This window comes from Lolium rigidum, chromosome 1, assembly GCF_022539505.1.
Source record: "Lolium rigidum isolate FL_2022 chromosome 1, APGP_CSIRO_Lrig_0.1, whole genome shotgun sequence".
Lineage (NCBI taxonomy): Eukaryota > Viridiplantae > Streptophyta > Magnoliopsida > Poales > Poaceae > Lolium > Lolium rigidum.
The window spans coordinates 280,414,023-280,433,946 of NC_061508.1; the positions used below are offsets into that span (position 1 = coordinate 280,414,023).

Genomic DNA, 19,924 nt, shown 5'->3' on the forward strand with positions numbered 1-19,924 from the left:
CTGAACCACGATCACAGAAATACTCCCGATCTACCGATCCCTCGATCCCGATGTGGAGTCCTTTGCGGAGTAGGCGAGAAATAAGGAAAGTGAAAACAAAAACGGAGGAGATATTGCAAATAAACACAGATATACTCTTATATTATGAAAAAAATGCAGAAAATCCATAGGCACTATAGATTGAAATGGAGGGAGTAAGTGCTGAGGCTTTCAGCTTTCGCCATGAACATGAAAAATAAATGCTGGAGGCTTTCAGCTTTCGCCATGAATATTATAGTAAAACGAAGAACACAAGTGTTCAAATGAAAAAGCGGAGCGTGTCTCTCTCCCACACAAGCATGCTAGGATTCGATTTATTCAGAGAATGAAAATAACAAAACGAAAATAATGCACACAGACGCTCCAAGTAAAGTGCATAAGATGTGACGGAATTAAAATATAGTTTCACTAGAGATGACCTGATAAATTATCGATGAAGAAGGGGATGCCTTGGGCATCCCCAAGCTTAGACGCTTGAGTCTTCTTGGAATATATGGGGATGACCCACGGGGGCATCCCCAAGCTTAGGCTTTTCACTCTTCTTGATCATATTGTATCATCCTCCTCTCTTGATCCTTGAAAACTTTCTTCACACCAAACTCAAAGCAATCTCATTAGAGGGTTAGTGCATAATCAAAAATTCACATGTTCAGCAAGGACACAATCATCCCCAAGGCTACTGAAATTTAATGGAGCAAAGAAATCCACTCAAAGACAGTAAAATAGGCAATGCGAAATAAAAGGCAGAATCTGTCAAAACAGAACAGTCCGTGAAGACGAATTTTTTCGAGGCACTTAACATGCTCAGATGGAAAAGCTCTAGTTGAATGAAAGTTGCGTACATATCTGAGGATTACTCATGAATTTTTTTTAGAATTTTCAGATTTTTATACAGAGAGAAAAGCTCAAATGCGTGATAGCTAAAAATATGTTTCTGCGCAGAAATCGAAATCTAGTATCAACTTTCTATCAAAGACTTTACTTGGCACAACAATGCAAGAAAATAAAGATACAAATATATTGCTACAGTAGTAGGCAGTACCTGATACGTCTCCGACGTATCGATAATTTCTTATGTTCTATGCCATATTATTGATGATACCTACATGTTTTATGCACACTTTATGTCATATTCGTGAATTTTCTGGAACTAACCTATTAACAAGATGCCGAAGTGGCGATTCTTGTTTTCTGCTTGTTTTTGGTTTCAGAAATCCTAGTAACGAAATATTCTCGGAATTGGACGAAATCAAAGCCCCGGGGCCTATTTTCTCACGAAGCTTCCAGAAGTCCGAAGGAGAGACGAAGAGGGGCCACGGAGGGGCCACACTATAGGGCGGCGCGGCCCCCCCTTGGCCGCGCGGCCCTGTGGTGTGGGGCCCCCGTGCCGCCTCTTGACCTGCCCTTCCGCCTATAAAAAGTCTCCGTGACGAAACCCCCGATACCGAGAGCCACGACACGGAAAACCTTGCGAGACGCCGTCACCGCCGATCCCATCTCGGGGGATCCAGGAGATCGCCTCCGGCACCCTGCCGGGAGGGGAATCATCTCCCGGAGGACTCTACGCCGCCATGGTCGCCTCCGGAGTGATGAGTGAGTAGTCTACCCCCGGACTATGGGTCCATAGCGGTAGCTAGATGGTTGTCTTCTCCTCATTGTGCTTCATTGTTGGATCTTGTGAGCTGCCTAACATGATCAAGATCATCTATCTGTAATTCTATATGTTGTGTTTGTCGGGATCCGATGGATAGAGAATACTATGTCATGTTAATTATCAAGTTATTATACATGTGTTGTTTATGATCTTGCATGCTCTCCGTTTCTAGTAGAGGCTCCGGCCAAGTTTTTACTTTTAACTCCAAGAGGGAGTACTTATGCTCGATAGTGGGTTCATGCTCGCATTGACACACGGGACGATGACGAGAAAGTTCTAAGGTTGTGTTGTGCTTGTTGCCACTAGGGATAAAACATTGGCGCTATGTCCGAGGATGTAGTTGTTGATTACATTACGCACCATACTTAATGCAATTGTCTCGTTGTTTAGCAACTTAATACTGGAGGGGGTTCGGATGATAACCTGAAGGTGGACTTTTTAGGCATAGATGCAGTTGGATGGCGGTCTATGTACTTTGTCGTAATGCCCAATTAAATCTCACTATACTTATCATGTCATGTATGTGCATTTTTATGCCCTCTCTATTTGTCAATTGCCCGACGGTAATTTGTTCACCCAACATGCTTTTATCTTATGGGAGAGACACCTCTAGTGAACTGTGGACCCCGGTCCATTCTTTAATACTGAAATACAAATCTGCTCGCAATACTTGTTTTTACTATTTTCTCTCGCAAACAATCATCTTCCACACAATACGGTTAATCCTTTGTTACAGCAAGCCGGTGAGATTGACAACCTCACTCGTTTCGTTGGGGCAAAGTACTTTGGTTGTGTTGTGCGGGTTCCACGTTGGCGCCGGAATCTCGGTGTTGCGCCGCACTACATCCCGCCGCCATCAACCTTCAACGTGCTTCTTGGCTCCTCCTGGTTCGATAAACCTTGGTTTCTTTCTGAGGGAAAACTTGCTGCTGTGCGCATCATACCTTCCTCTTGGGGTTGCCCAACGAACGTGTGAAATACACGCCATCAGTACCTTGACTCAAAAATAAAACAAAAATTGCAGAAATAAAACAATGGGTTGTCTCCCAAGAGCGCTTTTCTTTAAAGCCTTTTAGCTAGGCATGATAATTTTCATGATGCCCTTATAAAGATGAGAGTTGAATATAAGAGAGCATCAAAAAGCAAATACCAAACACATTTAAGTCTAACCCACTTTCTATGCAAACGAATCTTGTAAGAAAATAAATTATTGAAGCATGAAGCTACTATCATAGAAAGACAAAGCAAGTGCAACTTCAAAATTTTCAACAAAAAGAGAGGTGACTTAATATTATTGAGATATATAAAACCATGTCTCCCTCTCTCATAATAATTTCCAGTGGTATCATTGATAAACTCAACAATATAGCTATCGCATAAAGCATTCTTATCATGATCCACATGCATAAAAGTATCATTACTCTCCACACAAGCATAATCAATTTTATTAGTAATAGTGGGAGTAAAACTATCACATCCATGATTATAATCATCATAAATTGGAGGCATAGAATAATCATAATGAATTTTATCCTCAATAGTAGATGGACTGAAAATATCACAATCACCATAACGAACTTGAATATGATAGACAAGTCTGTATATTAGAGAGATGGTTTTGGGTAATCCCTCCATAACTATGACAAGTTTCATGAGGATGACTGTAATTATAACCTATGTCATAGTATTCTTTATAATAATTGTCAAAGATTGGAGGCATAGTGTCATCATAAGAAATAGAATAGTTATCTTCCAGAGTGTGTTCATCTGTAAACATACCATCATTGTTACTAGAAGGAGATGTATCAAACATATAATCATCAGTAGCAAAAGGATTTTCAAACACCTCATCCCCAAGCTTAGAGCTTTCTATATCATCATGGGAAGAAACATGGATAGTACTAATACTATGGCAATTATTAACATCATCATTTTCAGAATTAGTGTCCCGAGAGATCTTCAATATCAAAAGAAGTGTGCTTTTCCCAATCATGATCACTAATATAAATAACATGCATAGGTTCATCATCAAGTTCAGAATCATCGAATTCAGAATTATAAGTATCAATTGTAATAGGAGCAACAAGTTTGGGAGAAGATACCGTTTCCTCTCTCCTTTTACTCCTCTTCTTCTTCTTCGTTCCCTTCTTCTTCTTCTTTTCCTCTTTAGGAGGGAGAGGCTTGAAAGGAAGCTTCTCCACATAACCTGGTTTACTATTAGAAACAATAGAAGAAACTTGGGAGGATACCTCTCTTTCATTAATAAGAACAAAACACATATTAGTCCTGTCATATTTTGGTAAAGTCCCATCCTTTATAACACTTTGTATGTAGGTGTTGGCATGGCAATTATTAACACAATAGAGATAACATCCATGCAACACACTATTCATATCAAGATCACTCATATCTAACAAAGAAATTTTTCTTGATAACTCTTCACACCCCAAAAATAAAGTAAGTTCATCATGCTGATTAGGAGTGATCATGTTATCACAATATAGACTTGAAGTACTCATTAAATTCGAAATACTATCATCATGACCAGAACATTGAAAATTAAAATGACCCACTTCATAGCAAAGTTCACAAATAAAAGGATGGAGGTCACAAACTTTTTCACCAAGATCTTTTAGAGCCTTGTACCACATTCTAGTTTTTTCATTCCTATGATGGATACAATATTCATCTTCGATTTGATTAATTCCACAAGGTCTATGCATTCCACAAAAATTAACATGCTTATAAGAAATAGTATTTTCAGAAGTTTGGGCATGTTTATTGCAATCATTAACAACAATTTCATTTTCCATGCAACTGTCTTTGAAAGGTTCATGATACACATCCCAATTTTCTTTAGGAACATTAATATGAGAAGCAAAGGTTCTACAACAATCAACAATAATTTGAGAATCAAGACCATAATTATCACTAAGCTTTTGAAAACCAGCAGTTTCAATGAAAGACTTAATGCATTCATATTCGTAGTTTATACCGATTCTTTACCTTTGTCGTTCTCCCAATCTTCAGTATTGCTTTGAATTCTTTCAAGAAGATCCCATCTAGCTTCAACCTTCTTACTTGTGAAAGAACCCTGTGAACATGCATCTACATAATCCTTATAATGACTTGAAAGCCTTGCATAAAAATTAGTAACAATTATTTCCTCAGAAAGCTCATGGTTAGGACATTTGAGTATTAATGTTTTTAGTCTTCCCCAAGCTTGAGCAATGCTTTCTCCATCATGAGGGTAAAAATTATAAATGTGATTCCTATCTAGATGCACTTCATGAAGAGGATAAAATTTAGAGTAAATGAGAGATTCAAGCTGTTTCCAATTCGATGGTTGTTCATCCAGCAGCCTATACCATTCCTTTGCTTTGTCCTTAAGTGACAATGAATATAGTTTCCTCATAACATTTTCTCTTGATAAACCTGCAATCTCAAATAACTCACAAAGTTCTGTAAGTTTAGACAAGTGAACACTTGGATGGACTGATCCATCCCCTACATAATGATCATTCATAACCCTTTCAACAATTTTCATAGGTATTTTAAAAGGAATACTTTCAACAGGTGGATTTGGAATATCACAAGCATCATTCAAATTACCACATATTGGAGACAAAGCATTATCAAGGAAAAAAACTTCATCCAAAGCTGAGGAGCAAAAAAGATTATTTTTATATAAACTAGCTTCCCCAAGCTTGGGTTTTTCCATAGCATTAAAAATAATGGTGCCCAACAAATTTATACTAATAACATTACTACCACTATTATGCAGACAAACTTCCATAGGTTTTTTAATTTTCTCTTCAAAAGTATCATGTCCTAATTCAATATAAATTTCATAAAGATCTCTAATTTTGTTGTTGTTTTCCATTAAGCCTAACTAGTGAAATAAAAACAAGAAACAAAAAGATATAATTGCAGAATCTAAAGGAAATTGCTTCGAGCACTAACACACCGGCAACAGTGCTAGGAAATAGCTTAGTAGTCGGAGGATGTGAATACCTTTTACCTTACCTCCCCGGCAACGGCGCCAGAAAATAGCTTGATGTCTACGCACGCTTCTATTCCTGTAGACAGTGTTGGGCCTCCAAGAGCAGAGGTTCGTAGAACAGCAGCAAGTTTCCCTTAACTGAATCACCCAAGGTTTATCGAACTCGGGGAGGTAGAGGTCAAAGATATCCCTCTCAAGCAACCCTGCAATTAAGATACAAGAAGTCTCTTGTGTCCCCAACACACCTAATACACTTGGCAGATGTATAGGTGCACTAGTTCGGCGAAGAGATAGTGAAATACAAGTAATATGGATGATTATAAGTAGCAATTGCAATCTGAAATAAAAATGGCAGCAAGCGAACATGTAGCGAGAACTTGTTGGAAACGGTGTTTCAATGCTTAGAAACAAGGCCTAGGGATCATACTTTCACTAGTGGACACTCTCAACAATGATCACATAATTGAATAAATAAATGCTACTCTCAAACACTCTCTTGTTGGATAACAAACACCATTCATTGTGTAGGGCTGCAAAAGCACACCTCAAGCCGGAGTAAACACGCTTCACAACTTCATAAAGGAATCACACACGATGCGCACACTGTCACCATCACACCGCGGAGAGTGACTCCGGAGTTCATATTAAAGTAACCTCTAGAGTGCATAATAGACAAGAGTAACATCTACATATTCAACTAGATTACAAAACTCATGATCACATAAAGATCACACCATGGGAGAGAGAGATGAACCACATAGCTACCGGTAGAGCCCTCGGCCTCGGGGGAGAACTACTCCCTCCTCATCATGGGAGACAGCAACAGCGATGAAGATGGCGATGGAGTCGATGAGATGGCTCCGGGGGCAATTCCCCGTCCCGGCAGGGTGCCGAAACAGAGACTTTTGTCCCCCGAATTAGGGTTTTTGGTGGCGGCGGAGCTACGGAACTCTTCTCGAGAAATCGTCGATCTCCCTAGGGTTTTCAGGGCAGGAGCTTAATATAGGCGAAAGGGCGGCGCAAGGGGGTGCCCGAGGGGCCCACCCCATAGGGCGGCGCCGCCCCCTCCTGGCCGCGCCAGTGGATGGGGAGGAGGCCGTCGGTGAGGATTACAAGGAGAAGAGGAGGAGGGAAAGAGGAGAAGGAGGAGAAGTGAGGATGGAGAAGAGGGAGGAGGGCCGGCTTGAATATATAGTCTAGGTTACCGCCGGCGCACCAAATACGGCCGTGCGCCGGGGGTAAATTTTTTTAAATTTTTACCAAAATCTAAAAGCTCAAAGAAGTCTTGTTTCTATTTTGCATTTGACAAATCCATTTTTTGTCCAAACGAACCATAGGTGGTTGAATTCAGATAGAAAATTTCGCGTAGATAGATTTTGATATAAAAAAAAGTTTTTCATCGGAGGTCGTATGCAACCAGAAATCCCGTTTTACCGAAACATGACGCTATTTTGCATAATATATCGAAATTCATGTTTTTAATTTTCATTAAAACTAGATGGCATAATACATGGGCATCTCAAAGGATTTAATTTTTTGAAATTCTATCATTTTCGTTTATATTTTCAAAACTGGAAAAGGCGCACCACCATAGAGGCACGCCGGGGGTAAGTGGAGCTCCATGGTTTGATCGGGCCCGGACCTCTTATAACGTTATCCCCGGCGCACTAAATTTTTGCTGCGCCGGCGGTATTGGGCCATCACCGGGGTGGCCGAAACATGGTGCGCCGGTAGTATTTAGCACGGGCGCGGTCAAAACATGGTGCGTCGGTAGTAGCGCCGACAGCTATAGGCCTTTTCCTAGTAGTGTGCAGCCTTGGGCCTCCTTTATATGAGCATGGGGTCTCCACATGGTGTTGCGTGGAAGCACGCCGTGAGGTGTCGCATGCATGGTTTAAACGTATCGGAGCATACCTGCTGCCTGGCGGGACACGGTCACAATCAGGGGCGCATGCTAGGTCTGGACCACCGTTCACGACCCAGCTATGCATAGGTGGCTAGGCATGATGCCATGATCAGACTTCGTGGCTAGACCCCCGCAGATTTCCTTGGTCTCACCGGGTCGCGGTCCACTTGTTGGATCTAGGGACCAATGCTACCCGTGCATGTGGTAGTAGCCCTTGGGCGTGCCTTGGCCCAACGTCTGATGCCAGGGCTCGTCCTTATCCCTGGTGGAGCTGTGATCATAATCATGTCTTCATCATCTGAGTCCGCTTTTAGCCCCTTCTTTCGACTTGCATGGGGTCGTTGTGGCCTCGAACTTCGTGAAGGGTGTGAGCGGTCACAAGCTAACATGCCCTGGATGGGTGTAGCAGTAATTTTTGGGGAGAGGGTGGGAGTGAGCGGACGGCTTCTCTAGGACTGCGCCTATAAGGAAGCACTAGCGGCAACTCCTCCCATCATTCCCCTTCCGCTTTCATCATTCTTGCTCATGTTCCTTTCCCTCCATCTCGGATCCCGACTTAGAGCATGTCGATGGTACCCCAGATTGCTCGGGGACCCTCGTCGGTGGAGAGAGGGGCTTCATCTTTGAGGACTCGATCTGAGGCTTCGGGACATAAGATGCTCTTGCGAGCACGGCTAACGTCCACCATACACCAGGAGAATGTCAGTTATCTGAAGCTTCACTTAGCCGATAGTCGTCCGAGAATGGAGCCACCATTCTTCGCTTCCCTGGGGGAGGAGTCGAGGATGGGGAAATGCCCATCTATGTCTACTTCCCTAAGATCGGGTTGGTTCCGCCCTTTTCGGACTTCTTCGTGGAGGTGATGGTTGATGCATATAAAATGCATACATGAACTTTGTAGTTTATTGCCACATATTCTGACATATTTGCATCTTATATAATACTATATTCATGTTTTATATTGATTTTGGGGATTTTATGAATAATCCCCTCTCCTATGGTTTTAACTCTCTTTGGCAGAAAAACCTTCTATTAGTATTTTATACTTTTCAGGAGCTACGAGACTCGAAAAGGGCAAGGTCAGAGATCACGCTTCAGAAATTTTTATAAGAAAAAGAGAGTTAAAGTGGGCCACCAGGAGGTCAACATGCTGGGAAAGAGATGGGTGGAGCGGGCCCCCACCAAGGCCGCGCCACCTGGCCTCTTTCTCACCTCATTGCTCTGATGTCGTCGATTCCACCACCATCATCTTTGTCTTGACCTAAAACCCTCTATAAAAAGGGTTCGCGATGCAATCTCAGAACATATGGAGGTGGAGATCAAAAACAATAAACAAAGAGCTAGAAGGATGCCGTCGAAAGAAGTTTTGAAGGGGAAACGCTCCCGGAATCGCCTTCGGTGGACTCCATCCCCCTCCGGCGTGTTCATCATCAACACCTCCAGCAACATCCTCCATCTACCTCTTGTGATCTCTTGACAAACATGATGTGTGATGTAATCTATTATTTTCCCATGATCTATTGTGCCTCTATGTCTATGTTTCAGTAGTGACTTGTTTATCGCAATTGTGAACTAGTTTTTTATTGGTTGCATACAAGTATAGTTTATCTTCTATGATTTATTTTATATACTGATATATGAGTGCACACACATGTTGGAGGATGCATAAGGTTGTCGCTGTTACATGATGATAGGAAGGAGAGATAGTTGAAGATTGACATAAACTGTGTCCCAAGTCTTAAATATGCATGCTATAGGTATAAACTATTTTAAAACTTGGGGGTCTATGAAAGATGTCTTACCAAAAGTATTAGTACCTCCATGGAATGGATTGTATATTTTATTTCTGTTTTTGCATCGACCTTTACTTGGTTTATCTGTAAACGGGTGTTGATTTGTTTGGTGTTTGTGATATCCTGATTATCATCTGATGTCTTTAGCTGCTCTGTGATGAAGTCACAATAATGTTTACCAAAATAAAATGAAAGTGTCCACATGTCTTTCTGAAAATATATTTGAGCCCTTTATTTTAAAACTGCGAAAATGTACATATAGGTAATCATGCAATATCTCAACCCAAAATAAGCCGCATTATGGGCTATCCAAAAAACACAAAATCTAACTGCCACTATTTCGCGCACCTAAATCTATAAATTATCTTTTGTGTAAAGTAGAATATAACGGGTTTTAGATTGAGACTTTGCACTCTTGAAGTACATATCATTGCCTATATGTAGTTTTCTTTTTTTGCAACTTTTATAATTCTTTAAAAAGGGCTCTAGTAAGGTGAAATAAAGTAGACCAGATGCAGATGAAATAAGTGAACCTACACGCTAAAACACATCTAGATACATGCATTTACGAAAAAAGCTAAAATATCTTACATTAGTGAACATGGGGAGTATTATTGTTTAGTTGAAGTCGAACTTTTTAGTTGGAAATTGCATCTATATGCTAAATTCCGAAGCCTCAGGTTGGATTTTGAAAATCGAAGGTTATACGTATTTTAAATTTGACATGAAAATCTACATACTGTCCCAAAAAGAATGTCGCGGACAATTTGCGACATCTTTTTCGTGTATAAATACATCTGAATTTAGACAGAAACAAATCAGCAACATTCTTTTCGAGACGGAGATACATTCCAATATAGATAAATCTGAGGCGGAGTGAGTGTATGATTTATTTTTCTCCTCTTGTTGACAGCTTTCACGCACACAATACTTGTAGAACTTCCATGCACACAGTTATTTTTGAATGTAACATCTATGGGCCGATCCATATAGTGAAACAATGTGCCAGGGCCGACAGGCCCATAGATAATTACCAACTGTTCGTCAGGCGCGCAGCACGTGACGCCACCATCGTCTCCACGGCCGTGTCTCACATTTTCCCATCCCCACCCGCCCGGCGAGCCAACGCGAGGCGCCGCCAGCGGCTATGCAGGCGGCAGCCTCCTACCGGTGCGCGGCAGCACACCGCCGCGCCGGTGAACCTTCCACGCGCCCTCTGGTCCCCTCTCTTCTTCTACCCGGCCGCGTTAGCCGTTTCTACGGTGAGCCTCTTGTACTATACATGCCACTCCGATAGCTTCTTGTCGACTGATTCGTGCTGGTGTGTTCGTGTGGGAGCAGACGCGGCGGCGGTTCCGCTCCGGGTATGTTCCCCGCCCCTTCCCCGGGCACGCGGCGGCGGCGGCGATTTCGCTCACCTGGATGCCAGGAATGGGGAGGCGTGGCGGCTGATGCGCGCGCTCGGTCGAATCCTTCCTGATCACCAGGTACAGTAGCTTTGGATTTGAGAAGACAACCAAATTGATTGATCAATCCACCTGTACACTTGTTCCATTCTGTCATATTGTACACTGTAGAGTGAACTGATGCCTATACGTTTGCTGTGAATATGGGCATATGGCTCTGGGCTGTGGTATAGATATAGAGTCCAATTTATGGCATTGGTAATTTTGTTTCTACTGGGCAGCTATCGTTCCTTTCCCCCACTGAATGCATACTGGTTGCAAAAACAAAACAAAAATAGCACGGACGGCCTGCATCTGAAGTAATAAAAGCTTCTCCCATATGTGAGGCATGTTGACACAAAACTTAGATGGAGCAATTCATAGTTTAAAATAGCCGGCTATTGGAAATAGCAGCAGCATTTCTGGCAGCTATGAAAGGCTATAGCTGAGCTATAGCGGCTAAATCATCCATTTAGCGGTTTTGCTAATTCATGGGAAAAAATCAAAATTCATATATATCTCTATCAACAATTCACAAATTTGATAATTTATTGGCATTAGGCATAACATATTAACACGGTTACATAAAAAGCTATGAATAAGACACAGTTCGGTCCACATATTACAACATTATAAGTAGCAACAATTTCCAGTTTTCCTTTTCTTTCCCACTATATTTACAGCATTATAGCCTTAGTGGCTATTTTTTCTACCTGTTTTTGGGGCTAATAGCGGGTTTTTGAGGCTAATAGCGGATTATCCCATCTTAGCCTTTGAAGGGCATAGCTGTAGCGGCAGGTCCCTCCAGCCAGCTATAGCCGGCTATAGCTGGGCTATAGCCGGGCTATAGTCGGCTATTTTAAACTTTAAAAGTGAATCATAATCTTGTTCAGAATGCACATTCTTTGTTTATGGGCTTCTATTGACTGTGCTTTATTATGTGCTTGTATAATGTATGCCTGCAGAAAATGGTGCATGTTAACCTGCTAAGAACTGCTGTTCTTTCAACCATGTCGATACTCATCATGCCTCTTGAGGCATCAGCATTGACGTGTCAGCCAGCTAATTCTTTTGCCGATATGCCGATTTTTATTGCTGTTGCTCTAATAGGAGCTGCTGTGGGTGGTAAGATACTCAAATAATTCTCACGGGCATGACCGATATCTACACGTGTTGTCGACGAAGAGATATTTCCCACTGTGCTAATTTTGTTTTTCTCTGTGATCATCTTACATTGTAGGATTATTAGCCCGGCAAAGAAAAGAGGAATTGAAGCGATTGAATAATCAACTTCGTCAGATTAACACTGCTCTTAGAAGACAGGCACAGATTGAATCGTTTGCTCCTGGCCTTACTTATGCGCCTGTAGGGAGAGCAACAGAAACTGAGGTTATTGTTGATCCCAGGAAGCAGCAGTTGGTGGTAAATTTGAAAACCGGGAAGAACTACATGAGGAATCAAGACCTTGATAAGGCAGTAACAGAGTTCAGGACAGCTCTGGAGCTCGCAGAAAGCATAGGGGATCGCTTTGAGGAGAAGAAAGCTGCACGGGGCTTAGGTTAATTTCTTCCTGATTGTGACCATCATGGATCATACTGGTTTTGTTCATTGATAAAGAAAAGTACATGAATCAATACTGACCCTCCAACATTCTAAGTATAATTTGGTCTGACCACACAATCACTAAATGGTCGGTGACCAATCCTGTATAAGCATCTGTGTCCTAAATCTTTTGTCATATCTCATATACCACCGCTAGCTAAATTGTAGAATAGCAGAATGCCCCATGAAATAAGTTTAATTTTGTATGTTGTTTCATCTAGGTTGCATTTTCCACATCCTTGTGTTAAAGTTACCCCCGCAAGAAATTCTATTACTGCTCCCTACCTGAATATATTCTGTAGCTGTAGTACACAAAGGTTTATTTTGGTAATATTCTGGGAGAACAAGCAATTGTCAAGTAATGATCTGGAACTTGAAAATTCTCATATTTTATTTCAATCGATGGCTGATTCTGCATTTTAGCTGTACACGAGCTGATCTTTATCTGTATTTATGCAAAGCTTTTATAACTTGGGGCATTCGCATTTACGTATACCAGGAATTATAATAAGCCACTACCGTTGTTGAATCTTACAGTTTTGACACGGTTTGAAACTTTGCCATTTGTCTCTCCTTTGAACACCTTTATCTACCTTCTCATGTGCACTTTTTGTTCATATTTCTGCTACGTGCTTCATTTGAAGACAGCTTAAATTAACCTTAACTGTTGTTAAAACAACCTCAATGGGTGATGGCTTATATTTCTCTCAGGTGCATCACTACAAAGGCTGGGACAATACAAGGAAGCAATGAGCTGGTACTACAAGGTTCTGGAGCTATCCAAGGAAACGGGCGAGGATTCAGGCTGCACCGAGGCATACGGCGCGATAGCGGACTGCTACGCGGAGCTCGGGGATCTGGAGCGAGCCGCGAAGCTATATGACAAGTACATATCAAGATTGCAGCCCCGCGATTGAGCGCTTGGCCGCTCTCAGAAATAAAACTCAGCTTCCTCCTACTGGTTGGTTGGTTGGTTTTCGGCAAGAAGAAAACGCGCTTGAATTGTTACTCCCGTATATAAATCGCAGTGGCCCTGCGGCACATGCGGGTTCAGAGCTCCGCATGAAAGATTGATGGAGATTGATTTCCCATCTTCTGTAATCCTTTTCCAGGAACCGGTAACTCGGGCACGTTGCGTTGCAGATGATCATAATGCTGAGTTTTTTTGGGGGAATTATCATAACCCGAGTTAGACATGAATACATGATGCAGTAGCAACTCCACCATGTCTCATGATCGAGCCAACCAACGCGTGTCATTTAAGAAAAACTTCAGGAATCACCCACAAAGGCACGATCCATCGTAGAGTGTCAAAGCATCTATAGCCGCGTCCCTTGAAGTAATTTGGGGTCGCTTAATAGAAAGGTGAGCCAGCCGCTTGCCCGAGAGGCCGTTTCGGTCCGGCACGGGTCAATATGGTGTTTAGCGTCTTGAGGCAGCCCTGCTTCACAGGGTGGAAGACATGCCCAACATGGGCACCACATGCTAGCGACCAAAGCCGACACATCTTTGTCCCGTCTCTTTTTCGCGACGCGTCTCCCCTCCAGCCGCTATCGATTTCACCGGCCGTTTTGACCAAATAGTTCACCTGCGCTTGATTCCACCTCCTCTCCTCTCACCTGGCCGCCCATTTGGCTGCTCATTTTGCCGCCAGTTGGTCGTCAACTCGGCCCCGAACGCGGCAGCTACTCCGAGCGTCCACCGCACACACAAGGTGTTCGATCGTTTGTTTGGTAGGCACCACCGCTGTTGTTTCTTGCCTCTCTTGCCACAGATGTGTCAACGATTTCTTTTGCCTCCTAGATATGGATAGGACAAGTGCTTGGGAAACACTAAGCTCTGTGAATAATGTCTAGCTATATATAATATTCTCTGCCTCAAGAGCGATAACATATGGTTTCAAAGTCCCCTGCGCCAAATATGATGTCAATATGAAATTTAGTTGGGCCCAAACTTACATCATAGAATGCTCCTCTAGATGGATTTGCAATGGTCCAATTATTGTAGAGGTCTGACAAATTTCGGTGGAACATACATGATAATGGTAAATTCTCAGTTGATTGCATGTATAGAACTCTGGTTCAGCCATTAGTGTCTGGTTGATAATACTTAAAAGTTTCAGAAAATAAATAAATCACTAAAGAAATAAAAAATTGATTGGTATCTTGGTAAGGAGTAATTCTCACCAAAGACATGCCTATGAAATGTGTTTTGATGGAAATACAAAGCGTGTATTTTGTCATCATGATGTGACAATCAAACTATTTTTTCAGTGCAAATTTGCACATTGTCTAAGGTGTAGCTTGTATGTACCATAGTGTTGCAAATGTATTTGGCAGCCGGTTACGTGGTATCGATAATAAGTTCACGATTCTTATAAGCAAGGGAACGCTTGCTGTTATTTGATTAATTTGGTTATGTAGAAATGACAAGGTTTTTAATGGTAAAAAACTTTCTCTCGTGTAGATCATATACAAGTGTACCAATTGGCTCATTTTGTAGTCGTCCCTACAACATGTGATGAACTGAGACATATTTATGAAGGTGTCTACATGATTGGAGGACATGGTGATACATATTTTCTTCAACATGGATGACATCATGATCTTCGGATTGGTCCTGCATTATCATAGGTGATCTACAACTTCTGGATGATTAATTGTAATTTTTTTATTTGTTTCGCTCTTTTTTGTTGGAATTGTTGCTGTTGTGCGCATCTTAATAATAATTCAGAGGATGGGTGTAATGCTTAAACCTTTTAAGTAATAAGGCGCCTATTATTAAAATAAAATTTTCTCGCTCATTGCGAGTTGCAAGTTCTCATTCTTTGTGGGTACCGAGAAAAGCGAGTATTATTTATCAAAAAACAGGTATAAATTCGGTGACTCAGAATTATAATCCAAGAATAATTAATGCTGAGTCGCATCATAAGCATTGATCTCACAATATTAACCATTGGCAACGGACAAGCATAGTAGTTCCATGCCTGAAGAACAGTCAGTCCGCTAGATGGCATATTGAAACATTTCACTGTTCAAGTATATATGTCAAACACGGTAAAAATGACATAGTAAGCAGGGTGGATACACGCGTGACAACGCGAGGGAGGTGAAGCACTTTTTATAGCTTTTCCTTTATGGCAAGACGACCCGAGGCTCGGGTCGTCGCTGAGCTCAGTCGTTGGCTCACCAATTTCTCTCTTGCCGGTCGTACACGGCCTAGTTGTCACCACTCACTCACTCGCCAGCCTTGACTAACCAGATAGATTTGAGGAATCGCGCAGTGTACCCCCCAAAATGAGTGGGTTCGACAGCAAAATGCACCAGCGCTGCAGCTCCAAAAGCTTGATCTCTCTAGCTCGAAATTGCTCGAGAAAACGTATATGGACATTTAGGGGCGAAGATGATATTTTTCTTTCCCGTTCGGATTGACGTCTATAAGTATGAGCAACTAGTGACACAAGTACACAACTCACCACATAGCTTAGTAACCCAGCCAAAGTAAGCGCGGACGATGGCGTCCTTCGCTAGAGCTGCCCGTTTCATGGTGCTCCTCCAGATTGCGCTGTTCGTCGTCTCCGTGGTGATCGCTAGCAGCTCCGTCTGCCTCGGAGCCATCCAGCAGGATATCGGACGTTAGTGCCTCCAAACTGTTCATTTCATCCTCTTTGTCATCATCCCCGCCATATAATCTAGCGTTCTGAGGATTTAGTTACTTATGACTGAATATCCATGGACAATGCTTGTGTTCTCCTTGCAGGTGGCGCCCTGGATCCTAACCGTCCCGCTTTGTGCCCCCGTGGACGTCCGTGCGGACGCTACCCCGGCGGTCCGTATAGCTCCCACCCCCGCCGTCCTGATGATGGCCCCTACCGCGGAGGCGCTCCTCCCCTGAATGATGGAGGGGATTAGACGACCTTGATAATATGATGCATGTCTTGCACTAGCAGTACAGGTTACTGCCATGGCCTTACTTAACCGATAGTAGTATCTATATCGTGTACTTCCGGTTAGTACACTGAATAAGAATTGCATGTATGGCCGTGATATGAATGCATGTAAAAGTTCGATTCAGAGCCAATAAAGTGTGTTAAGTCTTGCTACCTATTAGATTCACTCTACAAGGCTCGCTTGATATTCTACTCTACAAAGGACAAGTTACTGCGACATCCTTACTGAACTGAGAGTAATATCCGCTCTTGCGTTTAATACTCTGAATAAAACTGCATGCCTGGGCCCATATAAGTGGGTATGTGAACGTGAAAGATCGGTTTAATCACTGAGGTAAAAAAGTTTTGGCGGTTCAATTTAAACTGTTAAAACATTTTGTGTTTGGAAACGGATGGAGTATTAGTAAATATGAGCAGTGTGAGTGCACTGTGTTAAGTCTCATACAGTCGTACTACTCGGTCTACAGGGTTGCCCGCGTGCACTCTTTTTTTAAAAAATCCTAATTCTTATTAATTATGAATTAACAAGGTATATTATGGATTGAATGTGTAAAAGAAGCAGTATATTGATAAAGAGGGGAAATTCAATTCGGCACATGAAAGCATATGCTCCTGCCACCGGAAAAGCATTTTGAAATGTTAAAATATCCGAACAAAAAATTTCTCGCTTACGTATCAAAACGCCACTCCCGTGATCACTATGCTTCATTACAGTATTGAATAGAGTAGCAAGGTTAGTTCCGGTCCATAACAGTGCAAAGAACTAGCGCTCAAGCATGGAGTGGGAGCTGAGAAAGGCAAACAGAGAATACAATCGAGTAATCAAATTTATCAGCTTTGAGTTGCTCTCTGCTCAAGAGTGGGTAGGCTATGCCCCTACAGCAGTAGGTGACATCACAAAGATAGCTTTGATCCCTTCGTACATGAGAATTCTATAGAAGAATGGAGGCTGAATCCATTATTCAACTAGTTAAGCTTGGACCATTACTCAGCTGGTTTGCTCGTTGCATGTTTACAGGGTGGTGCTCCTTGGGCTTGCCTTGTCATCTCATTACCGGCAACAAGGAAGTATGCAGTATGCCTGGAATAGATAAGAAAATGTATGATCTTAGCCACTTCGAGGAAAAGCTGTGAAAAAATGCATATAGATACGAATTGGCGGAAGAGTTCAGTAGTGTAGACCTGAAAAAATACATCATTTTCGTTTTTGTATCTGAGTTTATACTTTCAGTACTATCCAGAGCTTGCTGCATGTGGTGCAGCCATCGCTCTGCAGCTCGGTGGGTGACTGGGAATGGTCGATGTCGTCCTATCAAAGCAGGATGTCCTGCAAGCAGAACCAGACAGAAAAAATCTTAGATCAACTGTAATTTAGATAAGTAAATATGATTTTACAAGTGTTTAGTGACAACGGGTAGGGTTCACATTGCTATTGGTTCTTACAAGAATGATGCATATTCTGAGAAAAGCAGAGAATGTGGATTACTACAGTAACATTGCAGAGCATAACAGTTACCACGCCCAAACACACACGGGAAAAAAAGTAAATCGAAATCGGCATTTATCGAGGAAAAACATTCATTTCTTCACACACTTTTTATGTGTATCAAATAGGAGAACAAACAAATATGCGAACATGAGATGGTAAAACGAAACCTACTCAGCCTATACAAAGATAACAGATGCCCTGAACCATGAAATGCTTCCCATATATGTTAAAACAGGAAGTGTGAATGTCAGATATAAAGCTAGACAACATATGCCACTGATAAAACTAGTAGTTCTCTAATAAGAAAACAGGTTATAATTCAAATCAATTGTATGACTATTCAGATGAATGATCAGTAGGCAGTCAATTGACGAAAGAACAGAGCACCAAATGATCATGGCATTGCTCCAAGGCATGAAGCGCTGTTTGATAACTATGGTGAAAGAACACAATAAGCGGAAAACATGTATACTGAAAGATGATCTGTAATCTAAACAAAAGGAGCTGAATTATACAGTCCACACACTAATTAGTATCTCACCTCAGAGTTTAGGAAGTTTAGGTTCAAGATGAAATCTTGGTCGTCAGTTCGAGGTTACAGGTACTGATAATCTAGTCTAGAAATCAAAGCTGTCAAGGACGAGGTAGCATTTCTGCCCAGATTATTTGAAGGTCCAAACGATTCAGTGCAAGTATTATTTTGGTTGCAAGTGCTAAATTCGTCCTAACTACAACCCCTGACGAATCAAACCAAGTCCACAAGATTTGTCATCCCTTCTATCATCCTTGCCCACTGTTGTTGTTGTAGACAATCGTGAACAAAAAGGAATCTACCACTTGAGAAGTTGAGATAAACAGAACTTTCCAGATGAGAGAGGCCGAGTAAATCAAGTTACCTCTCCTCTGGGAGAAGAGCGGCGGGCCGCCCATCCGCTGCACCAGGAACTCGTACTGGTTCTGGATGGCGTCCTCCTTCTTCGACCCCGAGAAAATCTCCCGGAACCACTCCTCCTCGTCCTCATACACCCTGTTCCGTCGGTTAAACCGCATCCACAAATTCAGAAGAGACGTCAGAGGAGGAAAGAGAGGCAAGAGGAGAGAGAGAAGGAATCTAGGAGCCGACCTGGTGTAGAAGTTGGTGGAGAGGTCGACGAAGGGCTACGGGGTGCCGCCGAGCGCCTCGAAGACGTTGGCCTCGTCGATGGCGAAGGCGTCGGCGGCCGCCACGCCGCTCCACTCCGACGCCTTGTCCTGCAGCGACTGCATCCTGGCGGCCGGCGGCGCCTCGGTGGGTGGTCGCCTTGATTCCCCCGGCGGCGGCGGCGGCGCCGTTCAGTTGACTGGCACGGTTGGAAAGACGAGCGAGCGCGGCTCGGACGAATCGCACCAATCTTTATACCCGCCACTCTCCGCCGGCGAATCGCGTGGCGAGCACGCGCCGTCGGGGGCTTGTGGGACCCGGATGACGGTGGAAAAGAGTAGTCGTCGTGCATGTCGACATTGTGTTGTGTGGCACGCATGTCGTCGCCGTGGTAACGCTCGCTACCCACGGGATTAATTACGAGGCGAAGCCCACGGTTTGTACGCACGCACCTGGTTTGGGTTCCACTCTTTCGGGCTATATGTGGGCCGAATGGGGCCATTTGGCAGGGACAGGCCTGTACTTGGGTGCTTCAAAAGGGTTTTACTCTTCAAAATGGGCCAACTACGAAATGATTTTTTTTCTTCGAACCTCTTTTTATTTTATCCAAAAGAACATACATAGCAATGTCATCTATGGGCCCATTTGGTAGGCTGGACCAATTTTTTTGCATGACTACCCTAGTGAGATGAAAGTGTCTGCGCGTTGAGAACGGGCCATGGGTCACTCGTTTGGCAGCCTATGCAGACTTTTTTGGTCCAGTGATGTGTACGCACGCTTCTATTCCTGTAGACAGTGTTGGGCCTCCAAGAGCAGAGGTTTGTAGAATAGCAGCAAGTTTCCCTTAAGTGAATCACCCAAGGTTTATCGAACTCAGGGAGGTAGAGGTCAAAGATATCCCTC

At 42.7% G+C, this 19,924-nt stretch overlaps 1 protein-coding gene and 1 pseudogene across 1 annotated transcript; one reads left to right on the top strand and one right to left on the bottom strand.

Annotated features, from left to right (window-relative positions):
- Positions 1–10,793: 10,793 nt before the first annotated feature.
- On the top strand, positions 10,794–13,595 carry LOC124683777 (protein FLUORESCENT IN BLUE LIGHT, chloroplastic-like). The gene is made up of 4 exons (XM_047218230.1): positions 10,794–10,882; positions 11,791–11,965; positions 12,081–12,398; positions 13,154–13,595. The coding sequence occupies exons 1-4, from the start codon at positions 10,847–10,849 to the stop codon at positions 13,357–13,359; spliced, it is 735 nt and encodes a 244-aa protein (XP_047074186.1). The 5' UTR covers positions 10,794–10,846; the 3' UTR covers positions 13,360–13,595.
- A 3,585-nt stretch (positions 13,596–17,180) lies between these two features.
- Positions 17,181–19,146, bottom strand: LOC124694724 (annotated as a pseudogene).
- Positions 19,147–19,924: the final 778 nt, after the last annotated feature.

Excerpts from the sequence above, each read along its gene's own strand:
- LOC124683777 (XM_047218230.1), top strand. The coding sequence starts at position 10,847 with ATGCGCGCGCTCGGTCGAATCCTTCCTGATCACCAG. Across the intron at positions 11,966-12,080 it reads AATAGGAGCTGCTGTGGGTG|GATTATTAGCCCGGCAAAGA; the intron begins GTAAGATACTCA and ends CTTACATTGTAG. Across the intron at positions 12,399-13,153 it reads GAAAGCTGCACGGGGCTTAG|GTGCATCACTACAAAGGCTG; the intron begins GTTAATTTCTTC and ends TATTTCTCTCAG.